The sequence below is a fragment of the Dioscorea cayenensis genome, chromosome 9 (genome assembly GCF_009730915.1).
Source record: "Dioscorea cayenensis subsp. rotundata cultivar TDr96_F1 chromosome 9, TDr96_F1_v2_PseudoChromosome.rev07_lg8_w22 25.fasta, whole genome shotgun sequence".
Classification (NCBI taxonomy): Eukaryota; Viridiplantae; Streptophyta; class Magnoliopsida; order Dioscoreales; family Dioscoreaceae; genus Dioscorea; species Dioscorea cayenensis.
In genome coordinates this window covers 1,080,762-1,102,124 of record NC_052479.1, presented here as the reverse complement: position 1 = coordinate 1,102,124, position 21,363 = coordinate 1,080,762, and the positions used below count along the sequence as shown (strand labels likewise).

The following is a 21,363-nucleotide window of genomic DNA, read 5'->3' as shown; positions in this document are numbered from 1 at the left end:
CGGAAGATTTGAAATTAGTGCAGAATTAAATAAAAAGGTTTAAATATTAATTAATTATATAATAAATAATTATTATGATTTCAAGGATAAGATTTTAAAAATTTTAAAAATTTAAAGTTAATAATGAGACCACAAATTAAATTTTGAAGCTATTATTTACCCAGTACATAGTTATTATTATAACCATAGTGATAAGATTTTAAAAACTATATTGATTTAAACTTAGATGAGGCCCCCAATTTTCAGGGGCCTAAAGCGGTTGCTTGATTGGCTTTACCCTTTGAGCCGCCCTTGAATTGAGTTAAGGTGTTAACTCTATGCACAACTATGATTTGTCTATTTTGTAAATATATATATATATATATATATATATTATGTTATTTTAAAAAAAAATTATGTATCATTGATTTTTATTTTTATTTTTTGGGTTTGCGTGAATGAAAATATTTTTGTTAATATATCGTTATGTTTTAATAAGAAGAAATCAGTTTCTTGAAAATTTATTAATGGAATGAAGAAGAAACCATGAGCTTTGGAAACTAAGACACGCATCTAGAACTTAATTGCTTTTGGTTTTTACACTTTGACTTTTAGCCATAAATTTATTGTAGAATTATGCATGCCAATGTGGACCAAAATTCTTAAATTTAGTAAATCATTCACACACACATGAATGAAGTTGGATAGTTTCGACTAATTAATTTTTCTTAATTTTCACATTTCAATTGATGGAACAAGATTACCAACCACCATGCAAAATTTTATATTTTTCTTTCCAACTCTTCAAAACCAAGTTTTATGATCACAAGAAAAATATTACCATTAAATGTTATATATTGTACCTCTCTCTGTTTCATTAGTTCTATTTATAAAATGTTGAACACTTTAAGTTACCATTATTTGACTAATGAATATGAAAGATTGAAGAAAAGTATAGAGTTTGGATATTCTTACAAAATCATACCTTTAATTTTATATTATTTTAATTAAATTAAATTTTAAAAAATTATATATATATATATATATATATATATATATATATATATATATATATAGATATATACATATATATATATATATAGTTATATCTCTCCCGAGGGGGTTTACATCTGTTTGTCTTTTTTACTAGCCAGTATGACCTTACTGCATTAAAGAGACAGATAAAGTTAATCAATAAACGCTTTACACAACAGTATTACCATTGTCATAAAACAAAAAGATATCATTTTTAAAAATATATTGGTTTTGAGTTTTTAGTTTTTTTCTTTTTTCAATTTAGTCTTGATTTTTATTGATGAAAATGATCCAGAATAATTTTATCAAATGCCCAATTATGCTCATGGAGCATCTAAAAAACCTAAAAATTTTCTTTCGTAGCTTTATTAAGTATTTTGTAGCTTTCATATGGTGGCTCAAAAGCTAAAATGATTCCGTTAAAAAAAATCCCCAAATATATTTGACTTAAAAACATATACAAATACATAAATATGATACATTTTCCAACTTTATTGAAACACACTCAAACAAATTAAAATTTTCAAAACATCACTATCACATAATTAACATTAACAACATGAAAACATCAATGTCAAATAATTGAAACTTTGAATAATCTCAATCCCATGAACCAAATTTATCAATCAAATCAAATCAAATCTACCTCCCTTCTTCAGTCTTCATGATACTTACTTCTTCAATCTTGATCAATTGAGAGAAAACTCTACTCACAGAAAAAGTCTTACTCAAATCAATCAAATCATCCTCCAACTTGTTCCCTCCAAAAACATCAACTAACTCCTTCAAACTCTTCCCATTCTCTTCAAGTCCATCATGATCACTAACTTCTCCATCTTCTTGCAACTGCAATGCATACTCTAAGTTCCACAATACATCATTCACCGTCGGCCTATCGACACCAAACTCCGCTAAGCACTTCATCGCCGTCTCGCTGAACTTCCTCAGTGATTCAGCTTTGATCTTGCCGTCGAGCTTGTGATCTATGATCTTCTCTAACTCTCCTCTCTTCACATATTCGGTTGCCCATTCGGCTAAATTCACCATGTCTCTTGTCAATGTAGGATCGATAACCGGTCTTGCGCATAAAACTTCAAGCATGACCACACCGAACGAATAAACATCGGATTTCTCAGTGAGTTGTTGTCTTCTGAAATACTCAGGATCAAGATATCCAAAGCTGCCTTTCACTGCAGTGCTCACATGTGTTTGATCCATCTCCGGCCCTGTCTTCGATAACCCGAAATCAGAAACCTTTGCTATCAAGTTCTCATCAAGAAGAATGTTTGCTGACTTAACATCTCTGTGAATTATAGCCTTTTGTTGGCCTGTGTGAAGATAATGCAATCCTTTTGCTGCTCCAATGCATATCTCTAACCTCTGTTTCCAGCTTAGATTGGTCACTGATGAGCCATAGAGATGGCTTTTGAGAGTGCCTTTCTCCATGAACTCATAGATGAGGATCATTTCTTTGTCTTCGTCGCAGAAACCGATTAGCGAAACAAGATGGCGATGACGCAACCTCGAAAGCATCTCGATTTCGGTTCGAAACTCTTTCATACCTTGCTGTGACTTTGGATTGCCTCTCTTCACTGCTACTCTTGTTTCATCTCTTAATATACCTCTGTATACCTTACCGAAACCTCCAACACCAATAACCCGGCTTTTCATCGAAGTTGTTTGTGGCTTCTTGGATGACAATGAGTGGGAACTGAAGTGCAAGTTGTGAGTTTGAGTACTCTCCATAGCTTGAACTTGTTCCATTTGAGTTTTTACTTCTTTTTGCCATATGATTTGCTTCCAAAGAATGATAGGGGTATCCATGTCCTTGAATTATGCTTCTTCAAAAGCTTCTTCTCCTTCTTCTTTTTCTTGATTGTCATATAAAGACAAGCAACAGATACAATGAGTGAACATGCTCCAATAACAGTACCAGAGATCACACCAATTTTGTGCTTCTTTGAACTTGATTTAAGCTCATCAATGGAGTTGAGATTCATCTTCATGATCTCAAGACCATTTAGAATGCCATCAGGCTTGATATTTTCCATATCTGAAGGTCCGATACTGACTCGAACTTTCCCCAAATCATCGGTAGCTATATAATCAGCATAATATGGTGTTGCTAATGACTTTGATGTGAGAATAGAGAGATCAAGGTTTTGATCTGCAGAATAGCCATTAATGTACACATTGAAGTAGAGAAGATTGAGTGCATTACTTACAATGTCACAGAAATGCATTCTTATCAAGTATGTCGAACTTTTATCGACGTTGAACTCCCACGTCACGTTGAACGTAGGATTAGAGACAGTCAATAGATTCGCTAGCCTTTGTCGCCATGTTGTAAACGAAATCAGGGGCGATTTCTCTCGTCGGACTGCCTTTTTTGTATTTTATTGGTGTCGAAACATTCACAAATGTTGCTGAGTTTGTATTGAATAGGAATTCGGCATCCGGAATCCATGTTCTCCAGAGTGTGTCATTTTTTTGAGTGATCTTTGGACCTCCCATATTGATTCGATAAACAGTTTCGAATGCATTCGATGATAAACCAGAGTATGTACCTTTTGGATTGAGATTTTTTGCAGTGTTTGTGATAAGATCATCAGGAGCTGAAAAAACTTCAATTGCATTGATAAAAGCAAGAGAATCTAATGGTTCAAAATAAAGAATGAGTTTCTCCGAAGTTATGTTCACCGAAAACTCTTTGAAAACTGCAGTGGAAGCATTTGGTGTCTGAAAATTGCTCAAGAGTACGAAATTTTGAGTCGAGACAGAGAATGTTGCTGCAGAAAGGTTGTAGGCTTGATGTGAAAAGGCAAAGAAATAGAGTCGAATGTAGTGTCTACCGATCTTTTTGATCGGAAATGAGTATGAAGAGGGACCGACAAAGACGCGGGAGGTGTTATAGAGAGCTGAATTGTCGAATGATGATATTAAATTTGCTGTGGTGTTCACTGATATGTCTTTTGGTGTTGAAAGTATCGATGAAAATGATGTATCGGAGGCGAAAACTCGGTTGTCGATGGTTGTGTTTGTCGAAGAACCACAGTTTATGAGGTACTTATCTGCAGGAATGAATTGAGAGAAGATACATTGTATAGAATTAATCATGAACACAAAGATAAGAAGTCTAATTCCCATTGGAATAAAAATTAATCAAGAGTAGTATGTTCTAAACAAGAAAGAGATAAGAGATTTGATAAGAGAAAGACTGAATTATAATAAGAGACACAGTTAAAGCAAAGAGAGAAATTGGAATGCTATGAAATTGAAGATTAGAAGAAGAAGAAGAAGAAGATGATGATGATTAATTGAAGGCCGGCAAATCTATATATAAATATATATTTTACATTGAATAGGAAGGTAATTAACAAGAGAAAGATCCAAATGTTTGTAGGTTGATGCATGGGAAAAGCTCCAAATGGAATGGAAACAAAGAGAAAGATTGAGAACAAACTAATTGCATGGTTGTTGTAGGAATTTGCCGGCTAGCAATTATTATTAATGAAATTAATATTTAATACATTCTCAAGGGTCGTTGGCCACCGTAACTGTTCTTTTGACATCTTTTTGTAGGACGGTGATTGTCGCCTTCGTCTATATATATATATATATATATATATATATATATATAAATTATTTCTTTAATTGGTGAGTAATTTTAGTGTGATAATTTGGGTATATAAATTATGGATCTTGTATAGTGTTATTATTTTTGAGATAATTTACATGTTTTTTAATCGTTAGACAAATTCAAGTATTTCCGTTATATTAATTTATATTAATAAAATTTAATATTTCTTGTATCATGTATTTCATTTATTTAATAATTATTCTATTCTTTATAATATTTGTTGAGAATTACATATAACAATTTCATATTTTATATTAAAAATTTTAATTTTCGAGATTAATAAGAAGAGTGCATGCATGCAAGACAATACATGCACAAGAAATAATATGCTTTTTGTATGAAGGGTATCTCTGTAATTATATTTTATATAATGTGTGGTTGTATTATTTGTATTCATACAAACACTTATTTTATTTTTTTTCTTATGATAGACACAATTTTGATTTTATTAAAGATATACCTTCACAATAATCAATACTTTAATTGATTTAAAAAAACATTTACATAATTAAATATTATAAAATGAGCCTTGTCTTTCTCTTCCTATAACTAAGACTGATTTTATTTGTCAATTTGAAAAAATTTTAAAAATCTGAAGACCAAGCTCAACCAACTGCCATTGTTTCTTTCCTTTCAATAGTAATTATGCATTTGTTTTATCATTGTTTGTAAAGGTTTTGATCATCAAGATATTTCTTTGTTTTTATTGGAGCATTATTTAAATTATGGGTCAATGATATTGGTTTTTCTTAAATTTATTTTTTTAAAAAAAATATAAAAAAATTATCTTTTCAACAAGTGTGACAAAATTAAATGTATGGTTGTGAGCTCTTACTAGGTCAACACATTGCTTGGGCTGTAACCCTTCACCCACAACTAATGAATCGTTATCATCATTGTGTCTAGTAGATTTTAAACTCAATAATAAAATTCTCACAACATCAAATTTTTTAAAAGATTACTATGTTATCGATATTTTTTATTTGGATCATTATGTTTGAATTTATATCTTTTTTATCATCATATATTTATTTTTCTATATCTTTTTTATCATCATATATTTATTTTTCTTAACCAAGTGGTCATTTATGGATTTCCGATCAATTTTGACTGACATGACAACCAGAAATACCGCGTCACATTATATTAAAAGGTTTTCACAGTCCAACTGGACTAGACACATCAGTGATCTTCTTTTCTTTTGTGATGGAAGTTTCTTACATGAATGATGCCATGGTTAAGAGAAGATGACATGGCACAAGGCTAAAGTGTCCAGTCCAACTAGGCTGTGAAAATCCTTTAATATAATGTATCGGCTGCCACGTCAGTCAAAATTGCCCAAAAATCCACTAGTGACCGTCCAATGAAAAAAATTAATAAATGATGACCAAAAAGATATAAATTGAAACACGGTGATTAAAGTAAAAAAATACCCATAAAACAGTAATCTCTTAAAAATTTGCCCAATAAATATTGCTATGTCAAAAACTCTTTGGCAAAGCAAGTTTTGTTTCAGTGGTTTGGATGGATTATTATCGGAGTATTTTTATAGACATGTATGGAAGTGCACAAGTTTCGGTGGCTTATAGATATTCTAGAAAAATTCCTGTACCCTGCAATCATGAAAGGGTGAAACCACCGTTTCTCCCACAAAGGATCCACACCTAGGCCGGCCCAGACCTGTGAACAATACATGAACAGTACTAAACCCAAGTGTACAATGCATGAACAATACAGAAACAACACTGTTAGGTTGGGGTAAAGATTCAAAATTTTACCATCTCCCTTGCACTCTTGCATCATATCATTGCACTTTAGAATGTATTCTTTGACAATATTAAAAAAAAAAAAACAAACAAACAAACACACAAGTTTATTTAGACTCAAAATACATTGACAACCACATTGAGCCACTCTTCCAAGCATCCTTAATTATATTCTGATAGAAGCTTAGATAGCCGGAAAGCCAGGCTCTTCTTGGCTGGAGGAGAGACTCCATGTTCACCAATGATAGACTCTAAGATTGCCTCGGACAACCTCTTGTTCTCAATTACTGCATTCCAAGATTTTGGTAGTGAACCATCCTTTGAGAACCCAATCTATTCATAAACAATCAAGTGCTAATTAGCTACAACAAAAGGCACAAATAAAACAACAAATTACCAAATATTATGTGTTATCATTGTAAACAAGTAAAAGACACAAAAGAAAAAAATAATTATAATCTATATATATATTAGCAAATGCGACAAACACCGATCAAGGGGTATATTTGCACAAGACAAAAATTAAGCGTATTTTGTATGTTTTTGGTGACACAAATTTAGACAATAAGCATGAAACCACAACAGGGGTCTGTTAATACTATTGTGTCCAGTAATATTTAAACTCGAAATACTTGAAACGTTCCACACTTACTTTTCACAGTAAGAATAATCAATAAAAAGAACAACATCACAAAATATAGTAAATTAAGTTCAAATATTACAATAATTCTCCATTCACATAGCAATACTAAACTCTTACTTATATAGACTAAACATATATAAGGCCTTTCCTAATAATGGTATGAAGAAATATAGAGATTATTTCTAAGTAATAATAACACCAAATATGAATGCATAAACTAATCACATTTGGATACCCATAGAGACTTTCTCAATATATCAAGATACAGTATTAGACTATTATCTGTATTGAGGCATTTATCTAGTTCATATTTTCTGTTCTTAATTAACACTGTAACAAGAGCACATACCGAGACAGAACCAGAAAGAGAATGGTTGAAGATGATGGAGGCTGCATGAGGGAAGGTCTCATGATGGAAGATCTCTTTGAACTTTTCTACAGCCTTGGCTTCTGCTTCAGTGTAAACTCCAGCTTCTTTCCAGAAGGAGATGCAGTTCTCTGCCACCTTCTCTGAGTACTGTTGCCCAGTCAATGGCAAGATCATTGTCACTTGTGTTAATTTCTCAAATGGCCCTGTATCAAGAGTTGAAAAACACCAGTGATTGTGTTAATAAATTCAGTTCATATTGATCACTTTGTGTAATTAGTTTGCTTCTTCAATGGTCTTTGTCAAGAGTTGAAAAACACAAACCATTGTGTTAGAAAATTCATTACAGTGTCAATATATGACGTTAGATGCATTAGAATGTTATTTTCAGATGACTAAGAGGGAAATTGAAAACACAAACAATTATGTTTAATAAATTCAAGTAAGAGTTCATTTTGACTTAGGTGCTGTTAGATGTTTTGTGGTATTACTTGTCATTATCATGCATTCATGTAAAAAATCATTATTTTAATAATTACAGTATAAATGTGTTTTATTTTTTTTTACAGATGCAACAATTCAAATATATATAATTATTAAAAATTAATCATTCAGTTATATGTTCTCACTTGGCAATATGGAAATTGAGTTGCAAGCACTTTCCCACACAGAGAACTCTTTGATACTATTACGTTCAAGACATTTCAAACTCATATAATGAAAATCTTATAACAAAAGTCTTATGTAGTCAACTACAAATTGGTGTCATTTAATTAAAGGCTTTTTGACAAAGTATTTATTTCATTTTTTACTACAAAATAAATAAATCACAATTTTATTAAAACATGAAATAACATAAATTAGTGTTAGCTCTTGCAGCGACCTCCATACATTGAGCACTGTGTTTCTATGACATTTAAATGGTAAGCGTATTAGATCTAATTAAACACGAAAGTAAAGTTCAAACAACGTTACGTTTTCACCTTGATGTATCATTATTTATTCATATAAAAAACATCTGAGTCTTCAATGAAAATAATTTGAGAAAAAAATTTACAAGAGCATTTTCTTCCTTTTTATTGTCCAGATTATTATTATTATTATTATTATTATTATTATTATTATTTTTATTTTTTTATTTTTTTAACAAACTACACAAGTTATGAGTGTCCTCATGTTTATAATCATGCCATACGCCCTCAACTTGAGGTAGCAAGGAGTTGAATCTATAACTTCATCCATGTCAGAAAACCCAAATTAAATGCTAATAGACCCGAAATTTTTAAAATATTTATTTTGATTAATTCAAACTAATGATATATCATATATTAATATATATATATATATATATATATATATATATATAATAAAATTTAATGGCATAAATTACAGTTGTTTTATGAGTATAAAAGGAAAACAGTTGCATGACATACAATAAAATAAGAAAGCGTACCTTTTTATTATCTCATCATTTTTTTACAGTATTTCAACATCTATAAATATATAAAAGAAAATATGAAATTAAATATATCACATTTTTATAACATTAAATCTTTAAATTACTTCCGGGAATAACATATGGTTCTTCAATTTATCCGTCAAGAATTATTTATTTATTTATTTATTAGAAGTTGAATAAACCATGATATTTAATTAGTGTATTAGTTCTGTCTTGTTAGATGTATTATTTTTCTGAGATAGGACGACAAACGCCAACCCTCAGGGCCATACGCGGGCAGGGAGAATTGCCACAACGTCCTCACCTTATTAGATGTATTGATGTAAAAATTATTTAAATAAATATACTTTACAACAAGTAATAAAATCGTTGTAAAAAATATATAGTCTTATTTCAATATATATATTATCCATATCCTTATAAATGAAATATCAACCATTTAAAAAAATAACATTTCAAAAAAAAAGAAAATAATATATTTGCATATACAGCGCGTACTGAATATTAAATTTTTTTAATTAAATTAAGAGAAAATTAGTCATAAATTTGCTTAGATAAATTTCAGTTAATATCTTCTATCCTCCAAAGAAAGAAGACAAGTGCAAATTAACAAACTTTTTAGGGGATGTTTTCATAAATTACCTTAAATTATTCACCCAAGACCCTGTAAATCATAAAAATTAAAAAAAAAAACTAAGATTTCATGGCAATGGAGGTTCTCAGAGCTCACCAGTGATGACATCCCGGAAAAACTCAACGGAGTTGGAAAGCTCATCGCCGGACTTCCCCTTCCATTTACCGGCGAGCGACGCCACAGCCCCATTCCCAAGGTACACTCCAATGGCGGTGAACTTTATGAACTTATCCCCAATCTCCAGCCCTCTCACCCCTATTCTCCATCAATCCCCACAAAATCGCATCAAAATCTTCAAAAACCCTAGATCTCAAAATAGTCAGAGTTCTCACCGGCGCCGCCGAGGAACAGCGGCTCAGAGAACCCCGGGATCGAGACCTCCGCCGGGAACACGAACCCTTCGATCTCCAGCTCCGGCGTGATCTTCTCGGTGGCTTCTCCCATCTTCCGGCGATGGAGCTCGGCTCTCGAATTCTCGATCTTTCGGGCCGATGAGGACCACCCGAAATGGTTGGAAGTTTAAATAGAGGAAGACGATCTACTCCGTTTGATGATCAGAATTACGATAATACCCCGAAATTTGATCTTAATTACAAAAAGGGCCACTCGTACTTGCCCAGTTCAGAATTACGAAAGTAGCCCCGAGATATTTTATAATTAAATGAGAAAAAATAGAGAAATTAGTTGAAAATTGAATTTTTCTACTTAGTTACTGTATGTGAATAATAAATAATAAAATATTTTTTAAATATAAAAAAAATATCAATAGAAGGTATTGTCTTTGTTTTTTTTTTACAAACAAATATATTATTAATGATTTGTTAATCTATTAGTATCGGGTCTCTTGTGTAAGATATTCATTTTATGAGGACTTAAAATTTAATCTCAAAACTCATATAAAGTGATGGCGCAAATGTTTGTTTGAGTTTGCTTTGTAGTTTGTAATTATACATATTTCTAACACACTCTTGTTATATTTTTGTCAAATATATATATATATATAAATTATAGACATGGGAGTCGTAGGACGACAATGATAGATAATTTTATTAATCACACATAAATAGATTGACAGACTCTCACAACCTTTACACACTCCTAGTAACAAAGTTGCCATATATGATTATATAGAATTATAAACCATTAATTAGACTCAATATTTCAAATAATAATAAATACATAAATATTTTTTTTAAAAAAATAAATATATTTTATTTGACATTTGAAACATTTTTTTTTCATAAAGACATCATTTTGTATTTTTATTAATATTTTAACAGGGACCTATAAATAATATTATCTTTATTTGACATTAGAAACTTTTTTTTTATAGAAAACAATTGTATCAGTGGTTTTTTTATCTAATTGCAAAGTCGGTTAAATAATAATTTAGCATCTAAATAAGACAATTTAATATTATGCCAACAAACTAAGCAACTTGGAAAGAAATGGCTTACATTTGAACATAAATTGATTTTTATTTATATTGTTTTTATTTTTTATCTTCCATATATATATATATATATATATTAAACTATGAAAATCAAAGAAAAGTCAGGGGAAGAGAACTTGTTGGTTGTTTTTATTGACTTTAAAAGTGTACTTTCCATAGTTTATACTATTATTAACAAAAAAAATTTTATATATATACACATATCACAAGGACAAATGAAAAAAATCAATGTGAATTTCATATCATAACCACCACTAGTCGTATTTATTAATTTAAAGGATTTCAATTTTTTAAGAATTATTAAAAATTAAAAACAGAAGCAATCCCATTTTATCACCATACTCAACCTACTTGATATATTATTCATTAAAAAAAGAGTACTAATAGATATGTATTAATCTTAAATTATATATATGCATTGGTGGCATGTTTAGTAATTATTGAGAAGAAGTTGGGCAAAGACGTTGGTTGTTAGGGTTGAGCCTGAATTTAATTGTTTGGCGCGCACGTGTTGTTGGGAAGTGGTTGTTGAAACAATTGGTCCATCTCCCATTCGCATTTATGACTTCAAGCCTCTTTTTATTATATATTTATTTTTTATTTTATTAACAAATTATTCATATTTGGTAAATTAGATATGTTTTTAATCCATAGTTTGGTGTTAACGTGACACTCAACTCTGAACTTTTATTTATTAATCATAAACCAGATATGGGTATCTTTTAAAAAATTTAACATTCATTGCAGACTTAATAACTTTTTATTTTTTTAGAAATCGGACTAACACAGAAAACAAAGAATATATCAAATAATATAATTCATAATGATAAATTTCCTACTATGTAAATAAAAAGTGAAGAATATGACCACACCAAATAAACAGTGAATGAATCGTGCTTTATAATATTAAACTCCGGTAAACTGTGTATGAAAGTATAGTTTATAGTATAATAATTATGGAGTTTCGAATCTTTGTCTATGCAGAGCTCAGAGTGCTTTAGCAATGCATCAAGTAAGTGTGGGTTAAATACAATGATTCAATTAATGCTTTAAAGAGTAATTGTGTATAATAAATTTTGTTTAAAAATCTTTGGAGGAGAAAAATATTGTGTATGATTTTTTACATAATACACAATTTCCGATTTTCTTAAAGATATATTTTCACTTAATAACCAATATTTTAAGTGATATAAAAAATAAATAATTAAAAATTATAAAACAGGCATGCATCACTCTCTTCTTATAAGTTATAACCAACATTGATTTTATTTATAAATTTGCAAAAAATTATAAAAATATGAAGACGGAGCCAAACTAATATCCCTTATTTTTCTCTCTTTTTTTTTTTAAAAAAATAATTTATATAAAGAAAAAATAAAAATAAAATGGATTTAATAAAAGGACTTAATGATAAAAAAAAATAATTTTCAAGGGGGTTTATGTAATTTAGCACGACAAATTTGGAGGGCCTTGAAGCATCGATGATGGCGAAGGAGTAGGTATAAATTGGGGAATGGCGATGAATCATCTCTTCGATCGAAGCCATCGATATTGACGAGGAGGGTGTTCGCAGCTGCTGGAGAGATAGGAGTCCTAGAATCCTCCGCTTTCCCTTGTTCTTCATCTCTTTCGGTTGCCAGGTGAGGTTTGTTTGCTCTCTTGCTCTTAAAATTGTGTTCAATTTCTTGAAATTTCGAGATGTATGCGATTTCCCAGTGTTTGCTTGCCATTTCAGCTGCTATCTTAGGAATTTTGAATCTTTGAGTTCTTTTTGGTTGAGACCCACTTAGAATGTTTGTTTTCAAGTGTTGTGGCTTTGATGGCTGTGATTTGGCTTTAGGATCTTGCTAGGGTTCCTTGTTTCTATGATTTTTCTTGTTGTGTTCATCTTTTTTGATGCTGGATCCTATAGGATGAAGAAAAATCTTGACTTTCCTGATTTTTTTTTGCGCTTCTTGTGGCTTAGATGAGTGAATTGCGCGTATTTGGCAGGCTTAGTGTTTTACTGATGGTGCTTTTGTGTGTGTGTGTGTGGTTTTATTTCATTGCTTTTAGTCTTGAATAGCTGAATTAGTAGCGATTTTGGTATCATCACTAAATGAAGAAAAGGTGATAGGGAATTAGGAAATAATTAGCTCGTCTGGCAAGATGAATGTGGTTGGCAAAGTGGGGAGCCTGATTTCACAAGGTGTTTACTCTGTAGCGACCCCATTCCACCCTTTTGGTGGGGCTGTTGATATAATAGTTGTCGAGCAGGAGGATGGCACCTATCGCAGCACCCCATGGTATGTTCGGTTTGGAAAGTTTCAAGGTGTTCTCAAAGGGTCCGAGAAGGTTGTTACTATAACTGTCAATGGAGTGGAAGCCAATTTTAATATGTGTCTTGAAAACTCCGGCGAGGCCTATTTTATGAGAGAAGTCATACCGGGTAGTAAGTATGAAAAAAATGAGCAGGATTTGAATAATTTGGGCTATGTAGAAGGAGATGAGTTGGGCAGAAATGGTGATGGGAATCACCATTCTTTTGATGAGAGTGAGGAGGCTACTGACAACAATGAGCACAATTTACAAGATGATGAACTTTCTCAAGAAAATGGTGGTGAGGCCGCTGATTATGGCAGTTACCATTATGGGAGCTTGGTTGATGTGGAAAGTGTGGTTGACGCTTCTGAAGACACTAATTCGGAAATGGTGTTAGTGAGTGTTGACGGGCATGTTCTCACAGCTCCAATATCCTCAAACATGGAGAATACTGATAATGTGCAGCTAAGCACCCCACAGTTTCATCTGGGACCAGGCGAAGGTTCTGGTGATGAATTTCGCTCCAACAGAGACGCATGGGATGATGGTTTGTGCTGTGATATTGATGTCTCCTCGCCCAAGAACTCAAATTATTCAGATTATCAATTTGAAAGTTTCAAAGACACTAGAGTTGTTTCAATTAGTGAAACAGAAAAAGATGTTAGCATCACGAGGAATGCTGATGCTGGTAGCATGGAGATGATATTGGATATGAATAGAGATGACAAGTTTCAGAGTTGTCTTGACTTAACATCGCATGGGCAGGAGATTGATTCAGAAGATGTAGGTTCTCCATCTCTCGGATCAGAGACCAAGGATAGCTTCGTGCATTCGCCAAGAATTTCTTCTTTCAGTGATCAAGCTCTTGAGGAAGGAAAGAGGGATAGTCCTAACTTCAGAAGTGGTTCACCTTTGCAACTTCCAGACGTGGGTCTTCCTTGTGATGAAAAAACCCTGTCGGTTGGCATAGACATTGCAGTTTCTGAAACTAATGTCTGTGGTGACTCCAACTCGAACGAGAATCAACTTCATGTAATTCAACATCTTGAGGATTCTGAACTGCCTACCTGTAATGGACCATCAGAGAGGAAGCACAAGGTTAAAGACTCTGATGTGGCCAATGGCAATCCAGATATTGGCTGTGCTTCTGTCAATTCAACTAGTGAGGATCCAGAAGAAAATGACCAAGGGGCAGAGAATATCAATGGAGTGCCTTTCATTGTTGAAGAATACAGTAAAACCTCAGAAAGTGATAAGATCATCTCTGGTTTGGGTAAGTTCAGTAGACTTCATTTCCATTTCTTCTCCAGATGAATATGGTCTGAACTATTGCTTGTGGAATTTTGGTCTTTTTAAAGTGCTAGGTATATTCTTTCCAGTTTAGTCACAACTTATTATTTTGACAGGTTTAGAGATTTCAATGTGTGGGAACTTACTGCATTCTGGTATGGGACAAAAGTCTGCTGAAGAAGTCTTTGAAGCCCATCGGATTTCCAAGGAGCAGTTTGAGGCATCTGGGGCAACTTTTGTTAAAAATGGGAATCTTGTAGTCAGATGGAAAGACAGATATGTACTCTGGGAAAAATCTGCTCATATTGTTCTCGGAATGGCAGTGTTTGGTTCTGAGTTTGTAGTTGATCCAAAGGATTCAATACCTGTTGAAAAAGATGATGTGTCGAAGGGAAGAGAAGATGCAGCTCCAGTCACCCCATCTGTCAGCCGCAGATGGAGGCTGTGGCCAATCCCATTTAGAAGGGTGAAATCAATTCACCATAGTGACGACGGCTCTTCAAATGAGGATCTTTTTCTTGATTCAGAATCTGGTCTGCAGGAACATGCAGAACAAAGTCCTACAAACCATAATAGTCCAACTCATTCTAAGCAACTCTTGCGAACAAAAATACCTACCACTGAGCAGATTGCATCTTTAAACCTGAAGGATGGTCAAAATATGATAGCCTTCAGTTTCTCCACAAGGGTTCTAGGGAAGCAACAGGTAATTTTGATATTCATGAATGCCAATTATTTATAATGAAGGTTTGTGCTATTATCTAAATTAAGCTCTTTCAACAGGTCGACGCACATATATACTTGTGGAAATGGAACGCACGAATTGTTATATCTGATGTTGATGGAACCATTACAAAGTAAGCTTTTCTTTTTGAGTTTAATTCTTCTTGTTAATAATTTATGAAGTGGCATGCTTTAGTGTTGGACCAAACATCCAGATCTGCAGAACTCTTGCTGGCTTCAATGGCTTTCAGAAAATTAATCTATTTTTTCCTTGTAAATGAATCTCATGTTTGATCACTTATTCTAGCTTACAGATTCCTGTATTTGAAAGAGTAGGTTAATCACCCAGGTTGTGTTTAATGAATCAGGTCTGATGTCCTCGGTCAGTTTATGCCTTTAGTAGGCAGAGATTGGACTCAGTCTGGGGTAGCTCGACTTTTCTCTGCAATCAGGGTAGGTAATCGTTATATGTGTAAAATATGTTTCTTACAATGTTTTGTCTTTCCTTGGTTATTAATTGCTTGTCTCGGCCTAACAAACAAAAAGTCATAATATTCCAAATTTACTGCCAGCCAAGAATCACTTTCCATTGCACTGTAATATTTTCCCTTCAGACTATTTGAGAGAGATTTATACACTGGATTTTGCTGAAATAGCGCCATAATATGCAATGCTGAAATGACACCAATTATGATAGTCTCCTGACCATTGCTTCACTCCTTGCAAAGAGCACTGATTGTTACAATTTTCATGGGGGTATTCTTGATATTACATTTCCAGACCATGTACATGGGTTCTGCCTTTTGTATTTTATATAATTTAAAAGCATGGATGCTATCTCTAGGAGGAATGCATTTATAACTTTTTCTTGTTTATGTTAAAGTTGTTATTGTTTGTTCTTGTGGGTCTGACATTGAATGCCATATTGCTATTTGTTTTCAGGAAAATGGTTATCAGCTATTATTCTTGAGTGCTCGAGCTATTGTGCAGGCATATCTTACTAGAAGCTTTCTTCTTAATTTGAAACAGGTAGATGTACCCCCTAATAGTTTGCTTATCTTGTAACTTTGTCCTGTCTGATAATAATAGTAAGTTTAGAATGATTCAATTCCCTGGAGATTTTCCTGTACATTAGGTAATACAATTTGCCGAAGTTGTGTTAGTGACACCTGAGCATTTCCTTTTGATGGTCTTCCTGATGTTATATATAAAGGAACATGTTTGTATTTTTTTGTTTATATATGTATAGTTCTTATGTGAACAACTACATCATCCTTTGCCTTCTTGTTGTCAGTGTAATTTTATGTCTTTCTAGGTTTCAGTTTTCTTGTCTTTAATGCTTGCAGGATGGTAAAGCATTACCTAATGGGCCTGTGGTAATTTCACCAGATGGGTTGTTCCCTTCACTCTACCGAGAAGGTAATATGTTAATTTTTTTTTAATGCTATAATATAAGTCAATTTTGTGTGTGTGGTGTGTGTGTGTGTGTGTGTGTGTGTGTGTTTGGCTAACTGTGAGATCAATTTTCAACAGTTTTAGATCTTGTGGAAGAGTTAAACTCAAGTTTTATTTTCAATTGGGTTGAGGCATTTATAATATCTTGTTCTTCACCTAGGTAACTTTCATGTATATAGATATAGACACCTGGTTTTGAGGACAGTTGCAGAGTCCCGATCCGGGAATCAGCAGGATATCTATCTCTATATATGCCTGGTCCAGATCTGGATCATGTTTTCATGTACTGGTTCTGTACAGTGTCTTCATTTGACATCCATGTTCGGGCTACTCATATATGATGGTTTTTAATGTTGATTACTGTTTCTTGGATACTGACATCTATCATGCTCGCACATTTTAAAAAAATGGTTTTAGAGTGTCCTGTATCTCAGGTGGAAAGGTGCTTGTTCATTTCCAAGACATGATGCTATTTGAGAAAACAGGGATGAGCATGAAAGCCATAATTTTGTAGTTGAAAAGGCTTGTTTGATCCATAATAAGATTATATTATGAATGCGTTTAAGCAAATTTTGCTACTAAATCTTGTGAAAAGCAAAGTTATGCTATTGAAATAGAAAAGAGTTTTGTCTGCGGTTCTGTTGTTTCATATTTATCTGTCTAGCTAGTTTATTATAAAATTTCAATATTTCTTAGAATACTAATTTGGATTAATTTTTTCATTTTCTACAGTTATACGACGAGCACCCCATGAGTTCAAAATTGCATGTCTAGAGGTATTTGATCAAATTTCAGAATTAGGCATTGATTCAACCTAGATTCTCTTGGATATTGTTCACAACTTTTGATACAATAAACTGGTGGGCAGCCTCCTATCAGTATTTTAATCTAAACTAATTTCCATGGACTGAACTTTTTCAAGTTTTTGTTAACATGTAGGTTCCCTTCTAATGCGGGGATAAGCTTTTTGTTGGCTCAAATCACGCTTACATACTAATTTGTAATATTTTGTTTGATAGGATATCAGAGCACTTTTTCCTTCTGATTACAATCCATTCTACGCTGGCTTTGGAAACAGAGACACTGATGAGCTTAGTTACAGAAAGATTGGCATACCAAAGGGGAAGATATTTATCATCAACCCAAAGGTAATATTTTTTTCTTGTCATCTAGCTTACATGCTGCATAGATACACTACCACATAACCACAAAACCATCTGATCTTGTTTCAAAATACGCAGGGTGAAGTAGCAATCAATCACTGCATCGATGTGAAATCGTACACCTCTTTGCATACCCTTGTCAACGACATGTTCCCACCCACCTCCTTAGTTGAGCAGGTTCGTATTTCTTCCAAGTTGAGCAGACACATGCAACACATCATCTAGCTACAAACTTGTTCTTCTGTGAGATAGTGCCCATATTTGTAGAGGAAGAAGAACCTTATCCTTTCCATTTCAGAACTAAAGCATGTGTTAAAAAATATAACAACTAGAATACCAATTTAAGTTAAACTCTTGCAAGCTTATTTTTTTCCCTCAAACTAACATCTTGAAAACCTTCACAGGAGGATTTTAACTCTTGGAACTACTGGAAGATGCCATTACCTAACATCGACTGCTGATACCAAACAAGTCAATGCAGGACTCTTCAGATCAGTAGGCTTTTAACCTGGTAGCAATTCAAAATTTTTTTTTACAGAAATGCAAATCCAGGACACTTGATTCTAGTTTCTAGTTTCTATTCTTCTAGTTGATAATGGGGTTCCCTTTTCATATGTAAGTCATCAATCCTCAAAGTAGAGAACATTGAGGTATTATGTGGTCATTAGTTTGCTATTAACACACGCCTACTTAGGTACTCATCTGTAGAATAAGTGTTTCATTCCTCAACACGGTCCCCTCCTGACTTGTTCTCCTGCCATTTGTTATCTTCTCTTATTTACTCTCTTAAAAGAACAGCAAAACATTTCAAGTTTCTTAATTACATCTAGATTAGATTCACATGGATGTGCAGCTTGTTTTGTTTGTTATGTGACCCCATAGACTTTCTCCAGAAGAAAGAAAAGAAGTGTTAGTCTGAGTTGTTGGTTTGTTCTCCATTATCATCATCATCATCATCATCATCATCATCATCATGGTTAGAAAAGCCTGGATTGGATTCTACTACTGTGAAATTAGTCATCATCCTCACATGCATCTACTGCAGTTGTCACCAGTGGCAGTGAGTGAGACTGAAAAGCTATAAAGCTTTGTGCTTTGATTCTAGTAGAGTCTAGCATGAAAAAGGTTTGTGCTTTTTTGTAATTTCATTTCATTGTGTTGTGTAAACAAAGCGAAGTCCTCGAGCTCTGCATTTTAGTCTTTATCTATCTCCGTGTCTTACCCACTTTAGTTTGTCGGTCAGAAGTTCTTTAGTGACTTTCAGCAACCTTGGTCAAATGATGATGTGACAAAAAATAATGAGTTCATTTTAGGGTAAATGTCTTCTTTTATCTTTCTAATTTGCCATCAATATTTATTTTCTTTTTATATATATATTTTGAAAATGTTCGTTGTTATTGTTACTTGACGGATAATCTGATATTTACTATTGATTTTGTTTGTTAATATTTTGTAATTTTTTTTTACCTTTTTTTATGTTGATACCCTTCATAGCACCCTGTGCATGGGGACCTTCTATCACTCGTATACAGTGTATTTTTGCCTGTCATACATTGGGTGAGATTTGAACGCCACTTTGGCATATCTTATAAATCATTTAAAAACCTTAAGGACGTTACAAATTAGAGAAATTTGATCATCATAGGCTTTGTAAGTGTTTTTTTTTTATATAATTAAAAAAAAAAAGTAGTCTCATTGCATTTGCATCTAAATTAATAGCAATTGATTTATATAGCAAAATTCAGATACCACGTGGCCTTTGATGTATGATTGGCTCTTTTCCATTCTTATCCTGATGGAGCCATCCAGGAACAGCTCCATTTGAGAGTTCTATATAAATATTAAATAAGGCTTCACAGTAAATTTATTGGAATTCTTAAAAGACTGAGCAGGTGACAAAGGGGAAAATAGTCTTAAAAGTTACTGATCCTTTTTCACATCTGTGAATGTGAATGCTCATATATAAATATGATATAATATAATATTGTGTATGACATTATCTAAGCTAATATAATATAATATTAGTTTGTATCATAATTGATATCACAACCCCTTCTAAATTAATCTAAATAATAAAGAAGCTTGAGCATGCCTTTGTTTGATTAGCCTTGGTAATCACATGTTCCAGGTTTTGGGGGCCTGTGGTCTTTGTTCAAATTCAAATGACCTTGTCTTATTTTTACATTGAGTCAATACCACAAAGGTATCACAAGTTCCAAACCTTGTTTCCTTTCTCTTATTTTTATTACCTCCCCAAAAAAATTTTAAAAATTGTACCATACAATTAATGCATACAAAATCCAAGATGTTAGTTTTATTAGCGTCACATACTCGCACTAAATAAGTAGATAAAGTGGACTTTCTAAATAAGTTTTTTTGAAAACTAATATATTTATATGTCATTCTACTGACATAAGTTTAAGTTTCATTGTGAAAGGCAGCATTATATTACAAGGATGCTCATTGCTTGGATTTTATGGTACTCAGGTGATGAGGGTTGTTTTGGTGTCCTTCTGTTCTTAGTTAAGTTTTTTTATTTACAAATGTAGGTCTATTAAAAGATGAATTTAGTACATCTCACTTTTTAATGTGCAATTATTGATAAAAACAATATGACTGTGCATAGAACAATGATCAATTTTTGGATTAAAATTCAACGGTTTTAACCAACGTTCATGGATTTTTCTGTGCATGGAAAAGTGGTCAACTGTTGGATTGAAATCACATGGTCTTGATGACCGTTCATAGGTTTTAAATCTATGAACATTGGTAGAGAATTGATCTTCATATATATATATATATATATATTAGTAAAATAAATAAATTACATGAAAAATATACATATATGTAATATAATATTCAAACTTATTTATTTAACAAAAACACAAACACTTTTCTTGAAAGATCAAGTTTTAATAGATCACTAGTCTCAAAATATATATATATATATGAATCATCTGTGACGTCCCAGATTTCAAATCTAGTGACGTCCATACGAAATTTGACTCTGACGAAAACCGACTGTCTTATCATTACGAATAGTAGAAACAGCGTTATACATAGGTATAGTCGATCATGATCAAGTGAAAAGTGTAGACAGATGTTCATATAATCAATCAACCATCTGACTGATGATCCAATCTGGCAGATTTAAAAACGTCCATGATTTCAAATCTAGTGACTTACTTAGACGATGTTTTCCCAAATATATATATATATATATATATATATATATATAATATAAAAACTGAAATGTGTGTATAAAAAAATGATTGGAAGAGTGTAGCTTGCTTTCTTTTAGTTTCTTTTTTCACGCTATTATTTAGTACCGTCTCTATTTTACTCATCTCTGGTGAGGATTTTTGGTAGTTTTTTTCTTTTTAGTTTTTTGTTTATTGTCTCTTCTCCGTCTGTGTTACTCATGTATTTCTTCTTTTGCAATAAATCAGCAGTTT

The 21,363-nt window shown here is 32.5% G+C and overlaps 3 protein-coding genes across 9 annotated transcripts; 1 reads left to right on the top strand and 2 right to left on the bottom strand.

The window, feature by feature from the left end:
* Nucleotides 1-1,505: 1,505 nt before the first annotated feature.
* LOC120268963 (probable receptor-like protein kinase At5g59700) lies at nt 1,506-4,236 on the bottom strand. Its single transcript, XM_039276239.1, is given in 4 exon segments — nt 1,506-2,679; nt 2,681-2,800; nt 2,802-3,338; nt 3,340-4,236. Coding segments are annotated over 4 exon segments (2,502 nt in total). The 5' UTR covers nt 4,162-4,236; the 3' UTR covers nt 1,506-1,656.
* A 2,171-nt stretch (nt 4,237-6,407) lies between these two features.
* LOC120268966 (chalcone--flavonone isomerase) lies at nt 6,408-10,012 on the bottom strand. Its single transcript, XM_039276241.1, has 4 exons — nt 9,856-10,012; nt 9,620-9,778; nt 7,413-7,636; nt 6,408-6,753 (listed from the first exon to the last, which is right to left on the bottom strand). The coding sequence occupies exons 1-4, from the start codon at nt 9,965-9,967 to the stop codon at nt 6,583-6,585; spliced, it is 666 nt and encodes a 221-aa protein (XP_039132175.1). The 5' UTR covers nt 9,968-10,012; the 3' UTR covers nt 6,408-6,582.
* Nucleotides 10,013-12,459: 2,447 nt separating this feature from the next.
* LOC120268922 (phosphatidate phosphatase PAH1) lies at nt 12,460-18,754 on the top strand. Of its 7 annotated transcripts, none has more exons than XM_039276185.1 (11): nt 12,460-12,616; nt 13,093-14,550; nt 14,684-15,273; nt 15,351-15,424; nt 15,659-15,743; nt 16,233-16,319; nt 16,637-16,709; nt 17,478-17,521; nt 17,765-17,893; nt 17,987-18,085; nt 18,313-18,754. In XM_039276185.1, exons 2-11 carry the CDS (start codon nt 13,125-13,127, stop codon nt 18,367-18,369), a joined length of 2,664 nt encoding a protein of 887 aa, XP_039132119.1. In that variant the 5' UTR covers nt 12,460-12,616; nt 13,093-13,124; the 3' UTR covers nt 18,370-18,754. The 7 variants fall into 7 exon arrangements, with proteins under 7 accessions (XP_039132119.1, XP_039132124.1, XP_039132121.1 ...); XM_039276190.1 differs by having other exon boundaries at nt 12,466-12,621; nt 13,180-14,550; XM_039276187.1 differs by having other exon boundaries at nt 12,468-12,616; nt 13,086-14,550.
* Nucleotides 18,755-21,363: the final 2,609 nt, after the last annotated feature.

What these genes read in the sequence shown, in the direction of transcription:
- LOC120268966 (XM_039276241.1), bottom strand. Translation starts at nt 9,967, where the DNA reads ATGGGAGAAGCCACCGAGAAGATCACGCCGGAGCTGGAGATCGAAGGG. An exon ending in GCTGTTCCTCGGCGGCGCCG is followed by an intron (nt 9,779 to 9,855) that starts GTGAGAACTCTG and finishes GATGGAGAATAG; the next exon opens with GGGTGAGAGGGCTGGAGATT. An exon ending in CTCTTTCTGGTTCTGTCTCG is followed by an intron (nt 6,754 to 7,412) that starts GTATGTGCTCTT and finishes GTTTATGAATAG; the next exon opens with ATTGGGTTCTCAAAGGATGG.
- LOC120268922 (XM_039276185.1), top strand. Translation starts at nt 13,125, where the DNA reads ATGAATGTGGTTGGCAAAGTGGGGAGCCTGATTTCACAAGGTGTTTAC. An exon ending in GACTTTTCTCTGCAATCAGG is followed by an intron (nt 15,744 to 16,232) that starts GTAGGTAATCGT and finishes ATTTGTTTTCAG; the next exon opens with GAAAATGGTTATCAGCTATT. An exon ending in CCACCTCCTTAGTTGAGCAG is followed by an intron (nt 18,086 to 18,312) that starts GTTCGTATTTCT and finishes AAACCTTCACAG; the next exon opens with GAGGATTTTAACTCTTGGAA.